Consider the following 22,754-nt stretch of genomic DNA (forward strand, 5'->3'; position numbering starts at 1 on the left):
TGTGGGGAGACAGATGACAAGATGTTTTCATCTGTACCCACAGGCGATAGATTCTCTTCCCCCAAATTATTCTCAGGATTGTTTCATATGATTTCACTCTATTAAGATCAACAAACTAAGGCAGGGATCACACACTTAAAACTTGAGGTATTTGATGGAGTTGACATGAATTGACTCCTTGTAAAGCGCCGTGGTTTAACTGTCTATAGACGGGCTCCTGAATAACCCTGGGAGCACAGTGAGCGATGTGTGCGTTTGTGTGGTGACAGTGAGGGGTGGCAGACTGAGGGCGGAAGCAGATGTGTGTGAGAGAGGTTCAGAGCCGTGGCACTATCACAGGGTGCCTTTGTCTGGCTTTAGAGAGTGTTGAATTAAAGGCTGTTAACACTAGTCTGCACAGTCGTATGCTAATGCCTCTTACTCTGAGAGAATAAATAAATTATGGTCCAGAAAACACATCGAAGTCCCTGCTTTACATGCCTCATGCAACACAGGCAAGAAAGATAGAGTGTGTCAGAGAGAGAGAGTGTGTGTGTGTGTGTGTAGAGAGAGAGATGGGGGGTTGGCACGGTGTAGAAATAGCAAAGAAGGAGCATCAAAGAGGCTAGACAATGGGGAATCTCTGTAACCTTTTTTGCTTAAGGCTTCACACTCGATGCCGCTGAAGGTGATGCTGCACAAGAGATAACGAGAGATAGATTGGGCAGAGAGGCACAGAGCGAGATTTGGACAGAGAAGGAAAGAAGGGAGGGGAGGGGAGGGTAGGGTAAGGGAGGGGGGGGATTTAAAGGGCAAGAAACGGAGGGAGATTTAGATAGAGCCTACAGAGTGCGAGCGAGGGAAGAGAGCCAGCACAGAGCAGGAGCAGAGGCGGTGGATGGGAGAAGAAGAGAAGAGGAGAGGCATTGACTGGAAGCGTCCACATGGGAGAGAAGAAAACGGCTATTTCATGCGCTCGGTGTGCATGACTGAGGAGTGCGGCTGTCTGTCTGGATTGTTAGTCATCTGCTGCCCCTCAGCTAGAGGACATACGAAGAAGCACAGGCAGGCTGGGGATATAGGGCTGCGTGCAGAGGATGAACAGGCGATGTGGGCTCTCTGGCTGTGATCGCTGTCCTCAGACCCCCGTAGCCACTTGCACCGGTGCTGTTGCAGGCCGTTAGCCTCGCAGTCAGGCAGCAGCAGTCAAAGTGATTGATACAGAATGAGCTCCAAGCACTCCTCCGACTGGATCCCCTACAGGTACTGTACCACATTCCTGAGAACACAGGAAAGGGCACAGTGTTCATCATTTGAGGCAGTGTGTGTGTGTGTGTGTGTGTCTGTGTGTGTGTGTGTGTGTTTGACAAGGAGATCAGACTGATAACGGTCACATTGAATTGGCACAATAAAAGCGAACACAAAGGATGGAAACTGGCTTTTTCTTCTCTCTTTGGTGGCATGATATTCTTGTTTTTGCTAATATGAACATGTTTAGAGGGGAAATGGTGCTCTTTATGTATTGATATTTGAGACCAAGGCTGAGTACCACAGAAAAAAAAATAAATAATGCAGAAGTGAATCCCAGAATTGCAGCTGCATAAACTATTGAGGTCTCAATTTAGCTCCTTTCACGTTTCATTGTTCGTGTGTAATTCTGCCTTTAGCTTGATTCAGGAATAGTGCCGTTAGATTGGATTCAACAGTAGTAGGTACACTGGAACGTCATGAATGTAGGATGTAGGTCATACGGCACACATTTTCTTGAAAGATCACTGTGCAAGTTCCTGCGTGCAATTGTGTGCATGCATGTGTACAAAAATCATCCGTATGGCATGATGTTTGGAGCAAAGTGTCTGTTTGTAAATAACAAAACTGCGAGCTGTTATGAGCTTTTAGCAGGGGACCTACATCTGCTTTCATCATTTCAAGTGCAGTACTAACGCTGCTGGCTCTTTCCTCTGATTGAACACCCATTGCCATGGTTCCCCGTTTACTTTGATGCTATTGGCTCACGGTTGCTATAAGTTACGGTGGCAGTCCACGAATTTCAGAATGAGACTGCATCAGGTCGAGAGCAGAGAGTGATCTTTATCGTGATTCATTTGAAACTTCTGGAAAACAGTGTAGAAACACAGATCTTTAGGTATCATGCCAACAATAACAATTAGAAACAGCTTTTTATGAAATCATTAAATAAAGAAAATTATTTCATGACTGGTGCAGCAATGGGAAGAACAAGTCATTTTATAAACAAGCGTGAACCACTATCTGAGAATCTGATTCTGATTCTCAATGAGCAGTTTTACTCGTCCCGTGAAGCTGCCATGAAAAATGCATGGACCTCGGTGCAGAGTTGGAGGAGACAGCTGCACCGTGTGGCTCTCTCATCTCATTAGATGTATACAGCACGTGCATCCACAGAAATTGACAGAATGAAGGGCACCTATCTCACAAGCACACATCTCGAAGACATGGCAGTCGTACAGTAGCTCCTCTCTGCAGGGAGCAAATTCATGAGATTAGCTTCGCAGTATTTGAATACTCAGGCAAAGCTCTTGTTTTATTTCTGTTTCTGGAGGAAAGGAAAGCAACAATTGTAAGCTCTCGACAAAAGAAATGGTGAAATTGGTACATTGTCAAAAATGCAAAGGAGTTATTGTACATAGGCTGTTTAATGCTGTGGATAGTATGAGTTTTCTTACCATGTTAAATTGTGTGAATATTAGTTTCTTGTTTACTTTACTTACAAGGTCAACTCGTTTTTAGGATTAGTGTTTCCAGGTGCTTCTGCAGAATCATCAGCCAATGACTGTCACGCATAAACTATTTTTAAGAGTGTGATGAGGAGTCTCAGCGACAGTAAAAATCCTTCACCGAGTGCCAAATTCACTCATGGCTGGCAGAGTTGATGAAAAAGCTGCTTTTTCTGTGTCCAAATTAAACTTTTGATAGTTACAAGTCAGAACAAATTCAACAGCCAACATTTTTAACAATATTTTGAACAGGAGAAATCAAAATCAGTCCTGAGTTTCACAGCATCAGATTGTCAACAGTGCTTCTTCGAACTTGAAGTCTACTGTTTACTGCAAATATCAACCCAGTCGCCAGAATAAATGTTAGCTAAGTATATTTGTGCAAAACCACATTTAATTAAAACTGAACATGTCTTTATGTTCCAACTTGACGTTTGTTAAGGTTGAAATTTCTATTTCAACGCTGTGCTTCTGCTCTGGTCAAGTATACGCACTTAAACCACTTGGTTTGGCCTGGAAAAACATCATGGTTTGGCTGAAAATACAGGTTTTGGTTGCCTTGATCACAGATGGAGATGGTCATACTTTCTGTGAACGGCTGGAAATGTCCGCAGGTCTCCTTTAAAAACACCCACTTTAAACGCCACAAAAAGGCCTGGAAATGTCCCCAGGTGTCCTTAAAAATATCCAGTGGTGTGACTCAAACTGCAGTCAGTTGTTTGGCAGCCATATCCTCCACCTCCTGATGTGAAAGGCGGCTAATAAGCATATAATGTGAATGTGATATACCACACTTGGTACAAATGCAAATCTTGGAAGTTTGCAGAAACGTTACCTCCTAACATAACATTGTATCCTGACACCTGGGCTGCAAATATGGTGATTTTGTTAAGTTAAAGCTAGTTATATAATTGTTCATGTTCTGCTTTTATTATTTTAAAGAATAGGAATTTAATATACATTTTAACTTAAATGTGGGTGTACAGACATCAAAATGTATGATGAACCACAACATCTGCTTTCAAAAACATCAGATCACATAGTTCAGTGGCTTAAATATATACTATAGATTCTTAGTTTTAATAGAAAAAGAGCAAGTGCAAGTATTTAATAATGAATACAAGCTTTTGTTTGCTAGATGTTCACAAGACTTGACAGTTAAGGTCCAGTAACCACAATCTTGGCTTCATCAATAAATACTTGCATGGTACCTCAGTGTGCAGAGCCTTCCTTCTTTATATTTAATGTTTTCTTTGTTGTTTCATGATTGCTGTGATCTTCTGAAAACATTCAGAGTTTTAAAATTTCAACGCAGGCTTTCACGAGCAGGTTTCAGTTTGGGAGGTTAATATGTTTTGTCACGGTTGATGGAACTCAACAGTCATCACATCGAACATTTCCAGTTTTCATTTGCACTGCGTTACAGTGAATATATATGTTCCTTCACCAGAATATAAATCCTCCTTTAAACCTCAACATAGGTGTGTAGCAGAACAGGAGTGACCAGAGATTCTCCACAATAATGAGCTGTTTGACCTCCACAGGATCAGCTCTGTCATTATCTTCCTGTCTGAAGCCTATTCACACACTTGATTACTCTGATTGCAGACATGGAGTGCTTTGTCTGTATTTCTAACGAGGCGTGGGAGGAAAATACATTTGTATTGCGTTTGTGTGAGCTTTTGTTGTCCAACTAGAGTCGGTGGTGCAGTGATACAGGTAGACTGAACATTCATCCAAGCTGCAGCTGCAGGATTGACTATCCACGGTCACATTTGGGCTTTTGACAGAGGAATAAGGAGTATAAAATGCTCATCAATCATGCTGACAAACCACCTGTTGGCTTTATTTATCATGCACCAGTAAGACTTAATGGGAGATGAAAACCGCAGTTGCCTCTAATCAAGCTGAAGGATAACAGATCAACAAGTGAAAAGAGGAACATTATGAATGCAACGGTGGAAATGCATTGTGCATCCTCTCATCCCCTCTTTACTGAACTAAGATGAACTTAATTGCCTTGTGAACTCGTAAAAAGCATTTCTTTCAAACGCGACACAAACTAAATAAAACTCACTGACACAGTCTTGGTTTGTCTTCCCACAGTCACCTCTGGTTTGGTCAAAATAAATGATGTCCGACTGTCTGTCGTTTCTTTCCCGTCCCGCCTGCTGTCTCTTGTTCCTGAAGTCATAGTCTTGGTCATAGATGCTGTAAATCACCTCCATACATTCTCCCCCCGTTGTCAAACTGACCTCAGTCGGTCTTGGAGGTTGTGGTCAATCCCAGTTCGGTGTCCAGCCGTGTTTACTTGCCAAATCCAGCTGAGCTGAGCCCTGTCGCCTGTGGTGACTCCAACTGTGATCCAAGGTCCTGGTTTAGACAAACTCTATGGCCACTGGCTCCTCCACTGACCGCTACCCGAGCCATTAACTAATGAGCTAACTGTAGCCACCTACGGCCAAGGACAAGTAGCAAAGAGCAGCAGTTGTCCGTCACTCTGGTGATACGCTACCCCCTATGTTTTTAGAGCTGCCATCGAATTCTTTCCATATTCTGCAAATTATACCTTTAAGAGAGCTGGAAAAACAACATCATTTTCTCCTTCATCACACATCGGCAGACACCCCTCCCCCTCCCCTCTTTCATTCTTTGTTCTTCTGCTGTAGCTCATTGAACAATAATTAGGAACCTCTGAGGATTCTCAGGGTTCTCTGAGCTGAAGAAACAACCATGAAGTCGGCAGAGGACACAAAAATGGTTTTGAGAGATATGTAAACACTGATAGCAGCATCACTTCAGTCACATTGCTCCACAAACAGCGACAGGATAACCTGGCGACACTTACACTTGAAGGACTGAGAGGGCGAATGCCGTAGCTACAGTGAAGTCCCTGATGGAGTACACACAGAGTCTCTTTCATCCATTAAATACTCTCCTGGAAGGTGAAGTGTGCAGGTGAAGAACAGGTGCTGTCCAGTTGAGTAATGAAGGTTAGAACGGAGCGGTGAACATGCTGGAGCACATCGAGCATATGGACACTAGAGAGGTGAATCACGCAGCAGGAGGGTTTGAAAAGTTTCTGTAGAGCTTTTGACTGTTAGGCAGGTGTTGTTTTTAGTGAATGAAAGTATTGTGTTCTTCAGCTGTCTTTCTGAACAGTCAACGCTGTGTCAAATTCATTTTTGCAGGCCAAAATCATAAGTGTGCCTCAAACGGCTTCTCAATCTGTACAGCATATGACACCCACCATCATGAGACGCTGTGTGTCTCTGCCTTTCTTGTGACAGACGCTGCCGTCCATATGTTCACCGGCGCAGATTCTCAAGTGTTAAGATAAACAGCGACAATTGGGTTTGCTGCAGTATAACTTAATCTCTGTTGACATAGTTGAGATCTGCACCTCCAGTTACACTGCAAATCTGAGCCGCAACTTTTTAAGGCTTAATCTAGAGTTCAACTTCTGCTGGAAGATGCATCCTGACACCAAAGTATAAATCTTGAGGAAATAAAGCATTGTGTCAGTGAAAGGAGAGGTTTGTTCAGGAAAGGGGAAATTGATCCGAAGAGGGAGATGACAGCTCTGTCTACTAGAAATTACATTAATATACAGCTAATGTGCAACAGCACTTATATTAAGAGGCAAACATAATGTTGGCGAATTACGTTTTCTACTATAATGAGGAAAAGTTGGTAGTTAACATACCTGGCAAGTTGTAAAAATGTTGATACTGAACATATCATTGAAATGTTCACCGACAACATACAGTATTTCATTAGTTTTTCTCCAAAATAGGCAGTCTTGAAATACAGTAGCCACTCACAGTGACTACAAGCATCATTTAGCTTTTTAACGGTTATGTTTAGACACTGGCAGCACTTGGTTAAGATTAGGGAATGGTCATTGTTTGTCGGTCTTTTTTAGTAATAGAAGAGACCGTGGACACGGGAACTAGGGGTGCTGAGGGGGCTGCAGCATCCCCTAAAATGAAGCAATATAAAAACCATGTTTCGATAATAAAGTGATGAGTGAAAAAGAGCAACTATGAACAGAAATATCCACATAATCTAAAAACTATAGAGAACTTCACTGCCAACTGGAGTCTCTGTTAACAGTGACAAACAGGCAGATCTGCGTCATACACCCTCGTCTCCTCGATGGAACGTCTGTATCCTCACTGCGCTGCATCATTATAAACTATGAGGCTGTTTATCCTGGGTAACAGACGTCTTCGGTGATCATATCACAAGGGGACAGCTTGTCAGTTCAAATGTGGCATCAGGCGTTTCGACATCTCACTTCACATACATCTCAGCTCTATATGCAAATACACATATACATTGCTGGGACAAACGCAATGATTTTTTTTTTTTTTTACACAAAGAAATAAAGAAAGAACTCAATGTATAACATTTAGAATTAACAAGAAGGCCAAAGGTGCTAGATGCTTGGACCTATAGTGTGTTGGTGTTACAGTTTGCCATCTGCTGTAGTGCAAAACAGTCTCAAAAACATGAATGCTGCGTACCATTTGCAGTGACGTTATTATACAGACTGTGGCTGAAATCCTGCTTCCCTGGAAGTGACTTGAGACAAGATTATTTGTCAACATTTAACAAAAGCACAATCTTTCTTCAACCTTAACCAACATGCTTTTGTTTAACCTAAACTGACAGTCCTGCACTTTGTACAGCCTCCAGCCACCCCAGCAACCTCTTTGCCTTGCAGTACATTTTATCCACCTAAAGAAATGTTGTCTTTGAGGATAATCCGGGCAGCAATTATGTTGTTCAGCACAACATAATTATGAAAACAATTGAGTAATATACAAATGTAATTTCAGGGACACAGAATAGGAGATGAAGGAAGAACTCTGAACTCTGATCAAACCCAGAATGTCTTGGCTGCTATGTTCCTCTCCCTCATCTTTTCCTCTGGACATTGGGACATCTCTGACAGATCAGATTAAAGTGATACCTCTGATTATGTTCCCTTTTTACTTACTAAGAAGACACTTACTGACAGCGCTGTGACAACCCTCCCTATCTATGTATCTATCAAAGCACACATGCTCTCATTTAACTGCCTCAGTGCCCATTGGATCACGCTTATTCTGTATCTGACTGCGTTTTACCGTTGGACTTTGTATCTGAAGCTCTGTTGTAACCAGAATTTGAATGTATGGACACAAAGTCAATTCATTAACTGAATGGAGAAGTGTGGCTGGCTATTTTATTCATTAAGTGACTTTTTTCATATTCGTATATAAGTCATAAAAATCCTCTTCAATTCTTTTAATCCCTCTGTAAGCCTAAATTGTTACAGGAAATTGTGTTCAAGATAATGCACAAAGCAATAAAACACACCTTTTTAATAACTGATTTACAAACAAAAATAAACACAGCCATGAGGATAATAAAGGTCTCAATGTGAAAATTAAATGTTTTGAGGCAGAAACAAATTTCCACTGTTTCCTGAAGTCCACAAGCTTCATTACCATATATATGAGGCAATGAAGCTAAAATACAGTCAGAGTGTTAAGTGTTCAGCCTTCCCTTACAATTTCAGCCCAGCAAGTGAATAAAAAAAGGCAGTTTGGAAAATGTTATCATAAAAACATCTGCAAAGCAATTTTAACACCATTCTCTCCAATTTCTCTGCAGCACTTTAGATGACGAGGGCACCAACCTCCGGCAGCAGAAACTGGACAGACAGGTACGTCTTGTCCTATCCTTCACTGCACTTCTGATAATGATGTAACACAGGCAAAATCAATTATAACAGAGCGGTTTTATCATGACACAAACTTCCGCTGCTCCATCATGGGGACACAAATGGCCAGCCGGGACTTGTTATCTCTCTGAGTGCTGTTCTAATGAGAGGCTGTATGAGGCTCTGAAATATTGAAGATTATGAAACATGTCATAGCCTAGATTAAGAGTGTTGTTTTCTGATTGGGCTTTATTTGTGTGTACATGTCCATTGTCTTAAAAAAAATGTAAATATACCCACATCTCATACTGATAAATCAAAAAATGTAAACAGAGTCTTCCATCAGTATCTGTCAATCACAACTGTCAGTTGTGATTGAACTTTATTGTTATGCACTTTTTTGTGTGTTTTAAGTAAAAAATAAATAAATACATGTTTATTGCTAATCCTACATCTTCAAGTGAAAATTAACTGCTTAATCAGAAGTGTAATCTATCTGTTATCTGTTACTGTGCGTGACCGAATAGGTTTGGGTGTATCTGTTAATTGAGATGATTTTGCTCACTAAAGTATCTAAAACTTATACTTGATAAAAGGTAAAGAAACCGTGTTTAAATATCACTTTGGTGAAAGGTAAAGTCACGCATACTTATAGTACTTAAGTAAAAGTATTAAAGGGGCAATATGTAAGAATTTTAAGTTGAAAATGTTCAAAAACAAACTAAAATTGTCGAGAAAAAAGTGAAGGAATAGCAGTTTTCACATCATGATGTCTACGTATTGTGTTGCAAAGATAACTACTGAAGTAAGCATGCTAACCAGCAACCTACGGCCCTTCCTGATCCAAAAATCCTCCTAACGGTGTGAACACTAACACTGCCCTGGTCCCCGGGCTCCCAGTCTGACCCACTAGCTGCACACCTAACTGAGCTAACTAGCTAATAGCAGCTACAGTTAGCAGTTACTCTGGTGATATGCTGCCCCCCCATTTGTTTGAGTATAAATTTGACAAGTAGCCAATTCTTACATATTGCACCTTTAGAGATTCTGATATTAAATGTACTTTAGAATCATACGCAAGTAAATTTCTTGCAACAAATGCACTGAAGTATCAAAAGTACAAGTAACAGTAAATTATACATATATTTACATGTACGTATATGTATATTATGGCTCATTCCACAATCATCATTTCAACTGATTATTGGAATCATTGTATTGGAACATTTTGTATCTTATTGCTGATAAAATCAACTAATTAAAAAATGCTCTGATGCAGCGTGCAATCTGCAAAGTAACTAGGAACTAAAGTGATCAAATAAATATGATAGTAAAAAGCACTGCCTCAAAAATGCAGTGGAGTGAAAGTGTAAAGTTGTAAAGTTGCAGAAAATGGAAATACTCAAAAATACTAAAAACTGCAACAACAAAAAAATACAAAAAAAATTGTAGTTAAGTAAATGTACTTACTCACTTACTGTACATTCCATCAGTGGTTACAGGTTTTATAAGTTTCTAGATGTACCCCATGCAGCAAGTAATGAGTTATAGATGTTTAAATAAGGTGGATACAATAATGTAAAACTGCTTAGTTGTCAGCATTTATATTTAAGTGTGGTCTTAAATGACTGGATTCCACCTCTCACTGACAGGTATCAGCATGCCTGTCATGTATTTTGATATTAATTATATTATATTAAGTAGGAGATTCAGAATAAGCTGACCATCGTCATTAACACTAATCAGAATGCAGGGAGAACCAGGAAACTTCAGGATTTCTATCTTCAAACAAAGATTTATATCTCCAAAATCAAAGAATTAATGAAATATAAATTGGATTAGAAATGTATATAAGTCAAATGAGTCTCATGTCTCTTAAGGATACGTTCTGAGTTAAAGTAAAATTGATGCAGGAAAAGTACTAAGAGTAGAAAAACACCTCTTACTAATAATGCCACTTAATGTGGAGGTGAAAAGAGTGAATGAGTTGGTGTGCAGTCTTTAAACAGGAAGTGCTCAGGTGAACCTAAGCAAGTAAACAAGTTGTGACCGAGAGTAAAGAGTAAATGAGCGATGGGGAGAGGGGAGCAAAGGAAGTGAGGTGAATGAGGAAAAAATGTGAGAACAAAATGAAAGAAAATACAAGATTTCATGTCGCAGCTTCACACTGTTCAAACAGTTGTTGTCATTGTTTGTTGTCAGCGACACTTTAGTCCAGCAAGACAATCGTGCAAACTGCTGTGATCTCCAGCCATTTATCTGAAGTAAATAAAATGAATAGAGTCTCCATAATCAAAGCATTCATGTTCAATCGTGCAGTCAGAGCTGCATCAGATGCTCCTGCAGTCTTTTCCTAATTAATCAATGTGAAGGCCTTGCAGGTGGTCTGCTTCACAAGCAAGTGAGCTGCTTTTCATCCGTGCTTTAATGGATTAAAATACCCTTCTTACGCTCATTAATCACTTAACAAAGATGTTAACATCAAATTAATTATTAAACATCAGAAATTAGTATTGATTAATAGCTATATTGATTACAATAAAGTAATTAAATGTTAATGACTTAGTGAGGTATGAAAATGTATTACAGCTCCTCGCTCAACAGGGTTTAATGTACAGTGTGACGTAAATACAAAGCATCTCTTTTATTGGTTATCTCTCGTTTATAAAAGAGAGAAGCTTGGTTGTATCTGTTTTTGAAACCTTTTATCCTGAAGTTTATGTTCGGTGCCGGCCCACATGTCAAAGCCTTACCATCAAATCCCTGCGCTGTGTAAATGCACCTCCTGTTATGGCCATCGCCGTCTTGGCAAAGACTTGAGCTTTACATGGATTCTGTAGAGCTCAGATGCTCTGCAGCCTGAACTCTCCACTAATAGAAACCTTCAATATTTGATGAGCTCTGGTTTGAAGACTTGCATATAGCTGACAGATGAATAGCTATATCCAGCCTTAGGTCAGAGAGGTTTAGGCAGCACATCCTGAAACATCCTCAGATTGGTCTCTTGGCTTAACAGATTTATCTGAGAATGTGTTATTGCCAGTTGCTTAAACCCAGCACTCTGTCCAAAAACTGTGTGAAGATAACTGCAGGAAAATCTGTGCTGCCTCAAAAGTGTTTATCGCAAATCAGTTCAAAAGGAAAAATATTTTGTGTTCTGTGTTATCTCCGAGGATTTATGTGTTTCACCAGAGGAGAATAAAGCTTTGCCTTTTGAAGATGTTGACATGGTTTACTGACCATAATTGAATTAATCTTAAACAATTAGCAGCTACATTATTATAACATCACTCTGTGAGGAAATAGATGTAGCTTCAGTGCCAATGTACTTTTGTTGTAACTTAATTTATTCCATTTAATGGTGTATAATAGGATGATGTAATGTTTCCATATGATGAAGCTGTGCCTTCATTATCTCTCTTTTAATCTGGGCATCTTTGTGTGCATGCACGCACGCACACGCAACCTACACAACAGCGAGCGCTCCTTGAACAGAAGCAGAAGAAGAAGAGGCAGGAGCCTCTGATGGTCCAGTCTAATGTGGACGGGAGGTCTCGCACTCGTCGGACCAAACAGAGCGAGGAACAGGCTCCGCTGGTGGAATCCTACCTCAGCAGCAACAGCAGCACCATTTACCACGGTAAGTACAACTCTGCAGAAAGCTCAAACACAGCATTTAGGAAACACTGCGTTGACCAAACAAAGATTTCAGGCAGCTTGTTTGACGGATCTGTCTTATTTACATGAAGTATTTGTTCTTGGGCTGAAAGAGATTTTATGCTTATGCAGTTTTTGTTTCTTTTCCCAAATAGAACGAGAGTTAACCGGTCGCCAAAATAGATTTTGTCAAACAACATTCTGCAAACCATGGACATGTTGAAACTTCACATTTCTTTATGGTGCAACATTTCCTCGGGCTCAATTTTCTATTTTATGTTGTGACAGCGTTGTGCTTGTGATCTAGTTAGCTTCAGGCACAAAAAACACTGGGTTTGGTTTGGGAAAACATCATGTTATGGCTTAGAATATTGTTTTGGATGCCACAAACACACTGGAGATGTCCTGACTATTTTTAAGGACACCTGATACATTACCACCCATTTTTGTGGCAACAAAATCAGGTATTTGTCTACCTAGAAGAGACCCAAGGATATTACCAGCTGTTTTCGTGACTTTTTCACGGGTAGTCAGACCATCTCCCGCCATGATCCCGGTAACCAAAACAGACATTTTAAACATGGCCATAATGTTTTCCTAACCAAATGGTCTTAAACATAAGCATAGCATTGTGACAAGAGAGAAATAGAAAATTCAACCTAAACAAACATAAAACTTGCAACATAAAGAAACGTTCAGTTTTACCTTATCAATTGTTTTGCAGAAACGTACTTGTCAAACACTTATATTGGAGATTGGGTTGCACCTTTATCTCCTCCACCTCCTGATATGAAGTCAGGTCATTAACATAATTTGAACGTGATATGAGATGTTTTGTTGAAAGGAAATGAAATGTCCACACAATATTAGCCTATGACATGTATACATGTAAACATATTGGTTGCTGGGCTGAAGTAGCACAAAACAGAAACTATTAAAAATGTGAATAATGACGCTGTTGCTAATATTACCAGCCCATGTGGAACCACTACAACACACTGCATCATCTATTGCAGGCGCTTTACACTGTGCTGCTGCAAATCTGTCCACTCCACAGCAGAAGCGGTATTAGTCCTGGGATTGATGAGGTCTTTTTATCTACACACAGAGACCAGAGCAGCCATCTAATCCTCAGTTCTGAGGGCCAGTTTCTGGGCTCAAGGCCACAAACTGTCGCATTTGATGCAGAGAGAAGCAATTATATTGACACAATTTAACTCTGCAGTAGCTAATACACTGATGGAAAGAAGGGTAATAATAACTTCATCATCCTCCAACCCAACAATCACAAGATGATGTTTTTTGTTTTACTTTTAGTGAGTCTGAACCATTATACTGTGTATATTATGAAAACGTATCACTTATACTCAATGGCATTAATGTTAAAGCGCCACTTAAAATATCTGTAATACATTCTGTAACATTTGATTTATTTTCTAAGAGAAAGATGCAACAGTTGCCTTTTTGTTTCCACAAAGATTTTGATTAACATTTATGAATTTGTAGTTCATTTTAATACCATTATTTTATGCCAGAGACAAACACTATAATGCTTGTCCTATCAGAAGACATACACTGCTCTTTATTAGCTGATATATAGCATAAACATTTTTAAAATGTATATTTCAAATTTTATTTCTTGTCACCTGAATCTCTTTTCCACTTCTCTCCTTCTCTGTCCATCTGGCCTGCTAACCCTGCATGTGCTGCTGCTCCTCTCCAACCCTGCGTCTAGTGCAAGAAGCTGAACAGGAGGAGGTGAAGGTGACAGCGGACACGCAGCCGCCTCGCTCAGCCAAAAAGGGCAAAGCGTCGGCGAGCTCCACCCCACAGACAGGCAGCGAAAAGAAGGAGAGGAAAGGGAAACACAAAGGTCAGCCTGCAAGTATTAAGATGAACGGGTGACAGACAGAGTGAAGAATAATTAGAGCTGAGATAAACGGACGGACTGATTGAATTAGAGAGGAGGTGGACAGAAAAGGTACAAGACGCATAGACAAAACAGACAGAGGGTATTTACGGTATAAACACACCATTTATTGCAAAATAAGGATTTTGTTTTAACACTATTGTTCTCTGTCTTACATATTTATGCTTAAACACCAAAACAAGAAGCTGATTTCAGTCATAAGAAGCGGCCCACAGTATGAAAGAGAAGAGGCAAAGTCCTTATTATCCAGCAGCTGCAACTGTCTGTGGACGTCCTCTTTACAATCCTCACATAATGGTTCGCCCGCTTATTTCTGAAGCCACATCTGGCAACAAACAGCCAGTGAAGCTGCCCTCTTAGCCACCGCTGTGGTGGCATGTTGTCAAAGCTCAAATGTCTGTAGTGATGTGTGACTGTGAGTGCTGTCAGCCTGCTCACGCACCACCCGTAGAGGCGTAAATTAGTCTTAAGATGGAAGAGGAAAAACTGAGTAGAGTGTTGAAATGGTGCACTGTGCTTTGATTGATCTTACGCATTATGTTATTGCAGGCTGAACACTGTGCAGTGTGATAGTTAAAATACTTCCCGGACACAAAAGGATCTTTACAGAACGACAAGGAGCTGACACAAGGCGAATACAATCTATATGATATAGAGCGGATGCTCATCTTTGAAATGACTTTGTCCCAGAAAAAAAAGGAAAAAAGGTGATGTGATTCCACTGGGGTAAAACATTAATCAGGCCAGTAGCGTCAAAAACTCACCACTGATGGATCTGTCTCACTCCCTGTCCGTCTCACTCTCACAGCTTTGGGAGGGCTATTGAACAAAGCTGCTGCACTCGCTAAAGACCTCAGCTGCATCAAGGCTACAGAATAGATGAATATAGTGGTTCTCACGTTTCCATGCCAAGAAATTAGACCACGGACCCCCATCTGACAAGATTTTGTCCCAGGGTCCCCAGTTTGTTAAGAATTTTGCTTTTAGATGTTTAATTACAGACGGTGTATGAAACCCATGACCAAAATAGTCATACATTATGTCACTGTGTTAATTATGAATCAAATTAAAGTGAAAATAAATGAATCCTCTTTTTGCTGGGGACACACTGGAACCCCCTCAAGGACCACTGGGGGTCCCCGTGCCCCGCTTTGAGAACCAGTAATTCATGCTGCTCCATTAATTGACATTTTTAAATAAATATCTGACATACAGTAAGATCGGTTGAAGGGGCTCTGGCCAACATCTGTGTTGTGCTGGTAGCCAGTTGTCAGTTTATGTTAGCGGACTCCATTTCTAAACCAACGTTAGTCACTGTTGCTCACTGACGAGGCACTCGAGAGCGTGCATAAAGTCACATCCTTTGGACGGCCGTGGGAAATCTGACCCGAGTCCTTCACAAAGAAATCCACAATCCAGCAGCATTAAACAACTTAAACAAATCGTCCACAGGCTTAGACAACCGAGAGAGACGGAAGGTCTAATTTTTCATGTCACATTACAATCTGCTTACATATGGCTAATGAAAAAGTGTTACAAAGAGCCCCTTTGCTAACATTAATTGGGATTAAAAAAAAACAAAACAGATAGAGACCACCTACATGCACAACACTGCCTACACTCAAAAGATAAATAGCCTATAACAGTGACTTTAAGTATTTCAATTATGTGTACATTTTCCATCTAATTTTACTACATAAGTTCAATGTAAAGTGTCACATTGAATTTGTTTTTCCAATGTTTATCACTCAAGTATTGTACATAAAAGTAATGCATTGAAATTGTTTTTTTCTGTCTCCTGTAATGAATCACACATCTAGTTATTTAACTCATACACATTGTGTACATTTACATTAAATGTGACACTTTACATTGATTTTATGTGACAGAATAAGATGGAAAATGTACACATAATTAAAATACTTAAAGTCGCTGAAATTATTATTTGGAGTGTATCAAGGAATCCAGCAATCATGGAATAAAATACACAAGTTGTTAGTGCGTTTACGGATTGATTGAATAATAGTCAGTATGAATCATAAATATGCAGAGAACATTAAGATGTGATAACATACGATAGGAATGCTACATGTTTCATAAGACACTGGGTTTCAAGATAAACAGCTTTGAGGGAAAAGGGGAAAAAATTCTATTCTACACTCAATACACAGCAACACTGAACCAAATCTGGGATTACAACAAACAAAAAACAGTGCAGTGTGTTTTTTCAACTTTTAACCCACATAAGTCAAGTAGAGAAAGGCTTGTCTGTTGTTTTGAAACTGTAATGAACTGTTCTTAAAGGCCTGGGGCAGCAGAGCATTAATGTTCCTCCTCTTACACATAAAAAGCTAAGCAAATAGTAAAGCCAGTTAGAAAAACAGTTACTTTAAACATGAGAAGATGGCACAAAACACCCACACACAAAAACTCTTTAAGCGGACAGTTGGAAGTGTCATCACATTCTGCTCACATTTGCTTATATGTTGATGGCAACAACTTAACTGGTCTACTGTGTGTAGTGTAGCATTAGAGGCTGATTGTTGAGCAGGAGTGCTGATGGAGTTTGTTATTGTTTGTGGGATTGTGGCTCAGCAGCGATCGATGGCCTGGCTTCCCAGCAGGATGACGGTCAGATCCAGATCCTGACGGTGGGTCACAGCACCACAGAGGAGGGCGAGGCCGAGCCTGTCATGAGCTGCACTCAGTCGCAGAGTAAACAGGATCTCCGCGTCACCATGCTCAAGAAAGGTACCGCCAGCGTTTAAGAACGGTTCTGTCACTGCATCTGTAATAGCATGAGCTTGAGTCAAGATTTACACCCACGGCAGCTGGTCCACTGCTGAGGTGTGTGTGTTGGTAGGAGGCTGAAACTCACTGAATCATGTAAGAACTGGAAATAGAAATGCCATTTTAAGCCTCAGTGTGTGAATGATATAATTCAGACAGTAATGTATGATGCTGACCTATTTATCTGCCACTGTAATTTCTGTTACTGTAAACATGGATATCTAGTACACGCGTACATTATTCCTGACATAAACACACTCAGACGTTTTATAGTGAGCAGTACACTGATATTTCTTTGTGCCTCCACAGTGTTACACATCTATCAAATGCATAACTATTGCAGTGTGAGATTTTTTTCAGAAAGTAGTGTACAAAAGACATTTCTCTGGCTCCATTATTGGAATTATTGAGGACACTATATAGTGCAAATACTGTACTCCACACTAAACTAATATGGACTGGCCTTCTACATGCACACCTCTTCTTCGGAAGTGTTGCAGCTCTTTTTAAGATTAACACAAGTTGTTTAACTAACAGATCGATAGTGACTAATCTGTCAGTATAGACTATAAATATGTCAAAAAGGTTTGACAAAGAATACTGTCCAGAATTATTTTTTTTTTTATAAAATGGTTTTGTAGCTGAACAAAAATGATTTCAGACACAACTCCAGTTCCTATTTGTTTGTTTGTCTTTGTTTTTGCTAAACGAGAAACTGTTATGTTTTACACGAAGCACAGACACAGAGGCAGGCAGGTTAAAAAACAAAAGGCGAGCATCCAAGAAAAACTAAATAGAAATACCAAAACCTACAACAAACCAGAAAGCCAGCGGGAACAAAAACTGGAACACAGAGCAGCGACGAGGAGAAAACGCAGGACTGGGAAACACACAGTGGAAATGCAGACGGACTGACAAAGAGTAAAGGAAAAACACAGGCTTAAGTGAACAGGGACTAATTAACACATGAAACACAAGTGAACAGGAAAAAAGATTGGAAAAAGACAAAGACAGGAAGTGTAAAGCAAAACATGACACACGAGGAGAGGAGAGAAGCTACAAAATAAAACAGGAACTAAAAACCCCAAACCATGGCAGAAACAGAGATAGATGTAGAAAGGCATCAGTTATTAGGTTTTTGGCATAAGCATGAAGAATTATAGACAAATTCAAATGTTCAAATTATTGTTACTACTGTATGTTATCATGACAGTGCATTTCACTCACTTGACTCCTTATATTGCTTTTATGAAGATGTCTTTGATGGTAATTTATGTGGAAAAAATGTAAATAAAAAAGGGTAAGTTCGCCGAGAAAAGAAAATTCAGTCCCTAGCTGCTCACCCCCATGTCAGTGGAAAGGTCAGGTGAAGTTTTGCAGTCCACAAAACATTTCTGGAGCTTCACAGCAAAACAGCAATGCAGCTTTCTCCTAATCAACTAAATTAGATGGAGACTTTGAAGAGAAGGTGTAGAGGTGTAGATATCTACACCGTTTTTTACAGAAGTTTTGAACCACCGCTGAGAGCAATGTTATGTAACACTCAATGAAGTGAGAATGTGTTCCTGTTAGGCTACTTTTGATACCAATTAACAGCAGACTGAAAATCTGACACCTCTTTTCTTTTTCTTTTCTTCGTCCGTAAAGGTATATCCAGCAGTATGAATTTTGATGAAGAAGAGGACGATGATGATGAAATAAGCTCCAGTTCCTCGCAGCTCAATAGCAACACAAGACCAGGCTCTGCCACAAGCAAGAAGTCATCCAAGGTTAGAAAAAGATGTTCACAGCAGACAATTTAAACACTTTGCATGATGTATATTAATCCTGCCCAGCAGACAGTGACTTCACCGGTAACAAAAGAAAAACAAATCAACAGCTGGGCTATTCATGGCAGTAACAAATAACCTTACAAATACGGTGCAGCTGCCCTTTGGCTTTCACAAAGAATATAGGAATTATTTTGGGCTCTTGCTGTTTCTGTCTTGCCTGTTTACACAGATGTCATCTCAAATGTTTAGCTGTGTATGTTACAGTGCTGATGATACTATAAACAGATGGTTGAACAATAATCTCATAGAGACTCTTTATTTGCTTATAGGGTTTGAATGTAAAAAAAACATAATCTTATTTTGTTAGCAGATCCACACCTGAGGCAGAGAGCTTTGTATTAAAGCTCCAGATGGGACATTGTATGCATTAATGTACAATTTATGTAACCAAACATTTTATAAAGTATTTTGAAAATACATTTTTTGCATACTTCTGATTACTTGCAACCATGGCGTCTGAGACGTTTGAGTTTACAGATTATATTTATGTTTCATTTTCCTCTAGTTCAGGTGTGTAGAGCCTCTGCAGCTGGCATTGTTCCAATGATAACCATCATGTCTTTTAGCTCCTCATTCCACTCTAATCCTTCCTATTCAGTCTCCACACCGGTCCTTATTTTAGACACAGTGTGCTCATTCTGAGTCCCAGTGGGCGATTTGATCTTCAGTTTCATTACTCCGTTCTAATGAAAGTCAACTCTAATGCATCACTCACCAGTCCACCATCTCACGGGGGGTCTTGCCCTGAGCGGGCTGTTGTTTCACCCACAGGAGGTAGCTTCAGCACCCACCCCACCAGTCAATGAGCCTGCCATCGATGTAGATGACCTTGAAGAGTTTTCCCTGCGACCTGCACCCCAGGGGGTCAGAGTCAAGTGCAGAATCACCAGAGATAAGAAGGGCATGGACAGAGGCATGTATCCCACCTACTACCTTCACCTGGAGAGAGAAGATGGCAAGAAGGTGAGGAAAAAGTGGAAACTTTGTTAATGTGAACAACAACAGAGTTTACCAATCCAAACACATACATATGGAGTATTAAAGGAGACATATAATGCGCATTTTCAGGTTCATAATTTTATTTTGGATTATTACAAGAAGTGGTTTACATGCTCTAATGCCCATATAACACATCAGTTCTCTCATTCTATCATTCTGTATTCCCCCTCTGTCTGGGACTGTACCGAGTCGACTCTGATGGGTCAGCTCACACGCAACTGACCCAGCACTGCTTACCGTGTTTCCGGTTGGCTCTGTCATGTTTTCAGCTTCCAGTTAGCTTCACTTGTTTTGTGAATATAGGCATAATTTATGCAAATGTGTGACATGGTGACGTTGTGATTTCAAGAAGTCAGGTGGGAGGTGTTTCAGGAGCAGTGTTTTCTGTGGGAGAGAGGAGCTTCTGTTGGTTCGGACTCTGGGCTTTTTAACTTTCAAGATCTTTCTACATACACAAGAAACTGCATTACACACTAAAGCAAAGGAATAAACTGAAAAAGCAATAATAGGTCTCCTTTAAACAATGTTAAAGCTACACAACATGCTGGTCACGTAGTTGTTTCTCATATTTTACTTATCTGGTTTCTGGTTTGGCTTGCCACAGGTGTTCCTGTTAGCTGGCAGGAAGAGGAAAAAGAGTAAAACATCAAATTACCTCATCTCCATTGATCCCACTGATCTGTCTCGAGGTGGAGAGAGCTTCATCGGTAAACTGAGGTAAGGTTGCGATTGTGGAAGCCAACACAAGAAATTATATTCACTGAAAGATGAATGTTAAGTGCTGCACATGAATCCTTATTTAAACTTTTGTACGTGCACTGCTGTTTGAGTTTTCTTCAAAGTAATAATTAAACATTATTTACCAAACTTTGTAGCAGGCCTTGTTTTTAGTGTTGATACAAATTGTAATTAATATTTAATGGAGATTGAATCTAACGAGAATACATTTCCACATCTAAATAATTAAAATACATTTTGGAGTCTGGCCCCATTCCTTCATTTATAAATTCTTATGAGCCTTAAAAACAGTATTAGTAAGACTACAGGAAGGTACACAAAACTGCTTGTAATATTGCTGCTGAGGAATGGATCAAGCAAAAATCAGCATATATCTGCTAATTAATGAAAAGTCCCTGTTTTTCTTCTGCATTTGAATGTTTGGATTTCACTGTGTATAATGATGTATGTACAGTATGTGCAGAGTTTGACTAGAAGGCTGTTTTTTTACATTCACTGCTCAAAAAGTACATTTTCCTGGTTCTCATTAAAAATTTGATTTTGAGAGGCGGGCCTAGAAGCATGATTTGTTACATCATAAACAGGTTAGAAGCCAATCCTGGTCCCCCAGTGCACATTAAGGTTGGGCATGTTTCCAGTTCTGGAGTTAGGGTTAGGTTTTTACACACAGTGCCACTGTGCTACTCAGGCCAATGTCCGTAAGAGAGAACTCTCATCACTGAGGAGTTGCTGCAGGTTATACTGTAGCTTATTAGCGTTATTTTTGTATTCTGCAGTGTGAAGCCCTGTTTGGATCCTCTGCTCCTGTTTGCTCTGTAAAAGTTACTGCATTACGCTGTTAATGCAAACTTTAGCACTTCCTGTATCTATTTCATATTGAAAGCCCAGAAGTGTTTCAGTGAACAGAAACCCTCATTTCTTAACAAGGCTTTTATTGTGAAACATTTGCAGAAATGTGTTGTGGAACACTCGTTGACCTGCAAGGTTCACAGACATGACTACTTCAACTGTTGCTTCTGTCATCTTAAGTCTTATTTCATTTATTTTAATGTTAAACTTGAGAATTAGAAAAGTAAAGTTGAGTGTTACAGTTGCCCTGATGGACTGTAGTGCAGCTGTCATTCACAGGCTCGCATTATGTTCCTCTTGGGAGTGGCTGAGTCACGTGCAACAAGTAGTGATAACATTCGGTATTACTGGTCCAGTCTGGTATTAAACCTCATAACAAAAATTGTTTTGAAAATGTTACATTCATCCAACCCAAGTGCACAGACACTGAGAATGGACTTTACAGTGAAGAAGTGGACATCTTGTGTCTAGCACTAAAACTTTAAGTTAAGAAATGCATATTCATATATAACAGAATTCTTAATAAGGGAGAAGGACTTGGTGCCATTTTAAGGATTTTAATGTAGCAACTTATTTCCTTTTTTATGTATGGAGAGGATTGTTAACAAACAACACCTTTTGATTAATGTACACATAATTTAAGGCACCATATAGTAAAAGAACCAAATGTCCTGTACTCTTTTAGCCTCACGAAAATGTTTAATATTGACAAATGTATTTTTGTATGAGCCTTCCTCATACATGTCCATGAGCTGTAAACTCCAGCAGGGCCACAGTAAGATTGGTAGGACGTGAGTACTGACATAATCTTCAGAGACAGCTTCAAGGCTGCGTTTGTGGCTCCATGGAAACTCCTGGGGAGTTTAATCAAATATGGCTCTGAGCAGCCTTTAATCTTCAGAGCCGGCCTTACCATTGGTCGATGCACTCTCAAACCTTTGCAATCACAATCTCAGTTGATTGATGGTGATCTAAATTTAAATGAACAGTGACCTTTCATCCAGTGCTTCTCAAGAGTTGCCCTCGAGGACTAAATGAGGTGTGGCCTATCAGAGGTATACAGTCTGCTGTGTAAAGCTGTGGCTTTGAAAAGCCATTGTGAAACCATATTATTTAAATAAGATGCACATATATAGTACATGTAAACCACTCCAGTAAGCTTCCTGGTTGCACTGTTGTGTGTTTTTCTGTATTTGGAAAATAGAGGATGAAGGTGGCACTGGTAGAGTTAACATGTATTGAAATGAAATGCAAATAAAGCAAAATATGATGAAGAATTATTTAATAGGAAGTATAGTTGTCATGTGGATCACACATCATTGGTAAATTTGCTTTTTAGAGCATTGCCAACTACCACGCAGTTATTTTTTTTTCCCTTACCAAGAAGGATATGTTCTCACCCGTGTCAGTTTGTTGCTTGGTTGATTTGTCAGGATTACAGAAAAACTACTAAACAGATTTCCGTGAAACTTTGATGGAGGATGGATCTCGGCCCAGAATAGACCCCATTA

General features: G+C 39.8%; 1 protein-coding gene across 3 annotated transcripts in view; it reads left to right on the plus strand.

Annotated features, from left to right (window-relative positions):
- The window catches only part of tub (TUB bipartite transcription factor), a 55,103-nt gene that overhangs the window by 26,332 nt on the left and 6,017 nt on the right, over positions 1 to 22,754 (plus strand). The window contains exons 1-8 of one of the 3 annotated variants that reach the window (XM_084349404.1): positions 812 to 1,242; positions 8,400 to 8,451; positions 11,926 to 12,088; positions 13,841 to 13,978; positions 16,631 to 16,786; positions 18,473 to 18,594; positions 19,429 to 19,620; positions 20,261 to 20,373. In XM_084349404.1, coding sequence (XP_084205530.1) covers positions 1,205 to 1,242; positions 8,400 to 8,451; positions 11,926 to 12,088; positions 13,841 to 13,978; positions 16,631 to 16,786; positions 18,473 to 18,594; positions 19,429 to 19,620; positions 20,261 to 20,373 — 974 coding nt within the window. In that variant the 5' untranslated portion in view covers positions 812 to 1,204. Of the gene's footprint in view, positions 1 to 811; positions 1,243 to 8,399; positions 8,452 to 11,925; positions 12,089 to 13,840; positions 13,979 to 16,630; positions 16,787 to 18,472; positions 18,595 to 19,428; positions 19,621 to 20,260; positions 20,374 to 22,754 lie in introns of those variants that run through there. The other 2 variants (XM_084349402.1, XM_084349403.1) reach the window with 2 other exon arrangements.

This window comes from Pagrus pagrus, assembly GCF_965226575.1.
Source record: "Pagrus pagrus genome assembly, chromosome: 1".
In the NCBI taxonomy this organism is placed as follows: domain Eukaryota; kingdom Metazoa; phylum Chordata; class Actinopteri; order Spariformes; family Sparidae; genus Pagrus; species Pagrus pagrus.